The following is a 3776-nucleotide window of genomic DNA, read 5'->3' on the forward strand; positions in this document are numbered from 1 at the left end:
TTGACTCAGACATGCCCTTATGAACTGAATGCTGGCCCATGAGGGTGTCAGCTGGACACCCAGCCAGATTCAGAGGGATTCTGTTCATCTGTGTGCTTGTGTCTGACTGCAGTTTATTGTTGCTCTGATGAACTGATTCTTGGCATATGAGGGTATCAGCCTGTCCAGGCTGATCAACCCAGCCGAGTCAGGCATGTCACATTAATTTGTGTGTGTTTGTGTGTATGACTGATTTGTGACTGGAGGAACCCAGCCCCATTGAGACTGAGTCCTGCAAGATAGCTCCACTGGAGGGTGAGGACTTGCAGAAGGGAGATATACAGCTCCGTATAGAAACACAAGTAACACAAGCAGCACATTGACAGAATTACCAAGACCCTATAAACATATCCCTAATAAATGAGCACACCCCAAAGTAATGGGCAAATCTGGTAACACTGCGTAGGACTTTTGAAGCTAATCAACAAGTCAGCTGGCAAACTGCTTAAGAAGAGTTTGAACTAATGGAGAAAGGCTATTGTTTTCCTGATGGGGTGATAAACACTTATCAGCCCTATGCTGACTTGCTTCCTGTTAGTTTGCTGCAGACATTATAAAGAGGCAGGGAGAGGGAGATTGAAAAGCTCCGTATCATCAACAGATGCATGCACTACACACCTCCCCTTGCCTCAGAGTTCTAGCTGGGGGCTGGCAAGACTCTTGCCCCTTGAGCAGCCAGCAGAGAAAAGCCTGGGATAGTACAGGCAGACCTCTCTAATCAGAGGTCCTGCCAGGGCCTGGCCACGCCCCCTCACTCAGCTCAGCACTATGCAAGGGAAAAGAGGGCTGCTCTAGCAACCCCCGGCTTCTAGCCTGAGCCACTGCAGGCATGTGTCTGAATGTCCTCAGTTCAGAGAGAATACCTGTCCAGTTACAAACCAGTCCAGCCTAGCCAGGTTAGACTAACTTGCAAAGATTGAATTAATCCAGGCTCAGGCTTTTTGAATGTCTGTTCCTAGCCCATGACTCATGTGGACCAGTTCTGCCTTCTTATAACCATACAAGGTTGATTTGGGGGGGGGGGGGGGGAGGGGGGGAGGGGGGGGAGAGTCAGGGAAGGGGTTGGGAGGGTGAGCGGAAAAGGGGAGAATGGGGATAAGGAGGTACTGCATAAAATATTTAATACTTTTAACACAAAGGTCTGTTACAGGTATGTTACACTACACAAAGAACTACTAACCCAAAATGTGCATTTTATAAGCTTGTTATGAGTTTTATTCTCTGCCACACTTTAAATGCTCTTTTTGGATGTGGTTCACTCCTCTGTCTATCTGGGGAAAGCAGTTTTATGAAGTACTCCTGAGTGGATCAGGCATCAAATGAAATTGTCTCTCATCTGTTGAAAAATCCTAGTTGTATTCTTGTATCATTATTTGAAGAGTGAAAAACTGATATTTTTAAAAAAGCATTTAGAGTCCATTGCTTAAGTAAAGGTAGGTTAGAGAATTTCATGATGAATGGATATTGTTGGGATAAAAATTATTCAGGCCCGGTATAACCCACTGAGAAGTATGAATGTTGAAATCAGAAGTGGTAGAGACCTTGCAAATGGCTGTTTCTGTAATAAATTTGACTAAGTTATACAAAAAAACCCCACAAGTAAATCTGAGAGAATGACCATTCTTGTGACCTTATCAGCTCACTTCTGCAAATTCCTGAAGTCTGGTCATTTCAGTCAGGATTCGGAGAACACACGCTAAACTTTGGAGACCTGTATGGAGCAATCTTTCCAGCTTCATCCACCACTATAATCAAGGTGCAAGTTTGCAGATGCTGATCATTAGTGATTTTGGGTGACAGGGATTTTAGGATAAGTCACTATCCTATAAAAATTTCCCAAAACCAAAACAAGTCTTCCAGAAGATGATATCATCTTTGAAGCTTATATCAGGCCTTCTGGACAGCAGAGCAGTTTAAAGTGTAGAGCAGTTGCTGCAAATTAATAATACAACAACTTTTAAAATATATATTCTGTACAAGATGTTCTTTCCTGTTTCTCACAAAAACCTGTCCTGAAATATGAGTTGATTCATATGGGGCCAAGAAGGCTAGAAAAAAGACAGTTACCACTTAGTAACAACTAGAAGCTAAATGTGCAGGGGACTCAAAAATACCTCCTCCAAGGTAGTGTCTGAAATGCCATAGCCAGTCACATGTAGATGTAGAAGGTTTTCATCCAAAGCCTGAAAAAGACCTTTAAAGGAGGCCTTGTCTGCCACCTCTGGAATCAGGTAAGTCAGCTCACTCCCAGTGTTCTCTTTCAGGAATGCTTCTGGTAGATGGGACTGCACCAGAGATGTAACTCGGGCGGTATCCTTGGGATCCTGGATTTCAAACATGGAGGGCTATGTAGAAGGGAAATACAACAGTAAATGGAGCTTAATGCCACCAGAAGGTGGTAATAAAGGACAGACTGCAAACAAATATAGGACCCAACACGGGAAACACTTTCTTATGAGAGCATTTCCACTGAAGCTCTGGAGCCCAATTTTGTCAGCAGTGTCTCCTCTTCTATTCAGCAAAATATGAAATTACAGCTTTTTCACTGAGAAGCAAGAATTCCTGTGGGTGATACTTTTACCCACAGTTTATCCTGGATAAACTGTGGGTAAAAGTATCACCCACTGAATGGTTGATACAAACACAGGCAAACACTCAGGTATCACAGTATCCTTCCCCAGGTCTCTGAGACGGAAGTAGACACAGTTGACCTAAATACACATTGAGCAAAAGTTTGTTAAGTAGGGTCATATCCTTACCATAAAAACCCTACTTAACAAGCTTTTGTTCAATCTGCTGTTTAGCTCAGCTGTGTCTACTTCTACCTCAGAGCCTGAGGAAGGGTACTATGATACCTAAAAGCTTGCCTATGTCTATCCTGCTGGGTAGAAAAATACTTTGAAAGAATTCTTGCTTCTAACATATCTCCTGGACCATCATGGCAACAACTTCACCTCAACTCTACCAAATTATCACTGAGTTACTCAATAAGATAAAACAATGCAAGATAAAATAGCCGTGGAACAAAAGCTACAAAAACAAAAAAACAAACAAAAAACAAAAACAAAAACCCAACAGCATCCCTTGCAGTGCTGTCAGTTTTACATAAGAAATAAGAATCATGACATTTATCCTGCATATAAAAGTTACTGACAATATTGGAAGGTGCCTTCAGAATAAGCATGTCCATTCTTTGGCAGGCAATACATATGGGTGTAAGAAGTTTCCTCAACCTACCTTTTTAATGAGCGTTAGGCTGTGTCCCTGGCCATATTTTTCCTTCAGGTAAGAGGGAGAACCACAGCAGTGCAGCTGCCCATGCTGCAGGATAGCAATACGATCGCTGAGCACTTCTGCCTCATCAAGATGGTGAGTCGTGAAAATCAGCGTGCGACCTGCCCCAGGAAGAACACTGCACATGACTCAGGTTTGCATGAAAACATGGTCACATGAGAGACATCTCTTGTTTGCCATATGCCCTTATAAGAAAAGAGTGCTTCCATATCATACTGCACATCATGCAGGACAATTGTGCAACATGGGTGTTACCCTCTATTTCCCATATAAAACACTTGCTGAATTTTTTGAGGGCTAATACCAGCGAACAATTTAGAGCTGGACCTAAAGTTGAAAACAAATATGAAGCAGATACAATTTCTAAGCTTCTAAGTTGATTAAAAGATACTTAAAAGCAGTGGCTTCTGCTCTAATGGATCGTTCACTGAAGAGGGCGGGGG

At 42.6% G+C, this 3776-nt stretch overlaps 1 protein-coding gene across 1 annotated transcript in view; it reads right to left on the bottom strand.

The window, feature by feature from the left end:
* Positions 1-3776, bottom strand: part of ABCA13 (ATP binding cassette subfamily A member 13) — a 351606-nt gene that overhangs the window by 167956 nt on the left and 179874 nt on the right. Inside the window, exons 42-43 of the mRNA XM_014524731.2 lie at positions 3277-3434; positions 2154-2384 (exon numbers count right to left, since the gene is read on the bottom strand). Coding sequence (XP_014380217.1) covers positions 2154-2384; positions 3277-3434 — 389 coding nt within the window. The remainder of the gene's footprint in view (positions 1-2153; positions 2385-3276; positions 3435-3776) is intronic.

This window comes from Alligator sinensis, unplaced genomic scaffold (genome assembly GCF_000455745.1).
Source record: "Alligator sinensis unplaced genomic scaffold, ASM45574v1 scaffold82_1, whole genome shotgun sequence".
In the NCBI taxonomy this organism is placed as follows: Eukaryota; Metazoa; Chordata; order Crocodylia; family Alligatoridae; genus Alligator; species Alligator sinensis.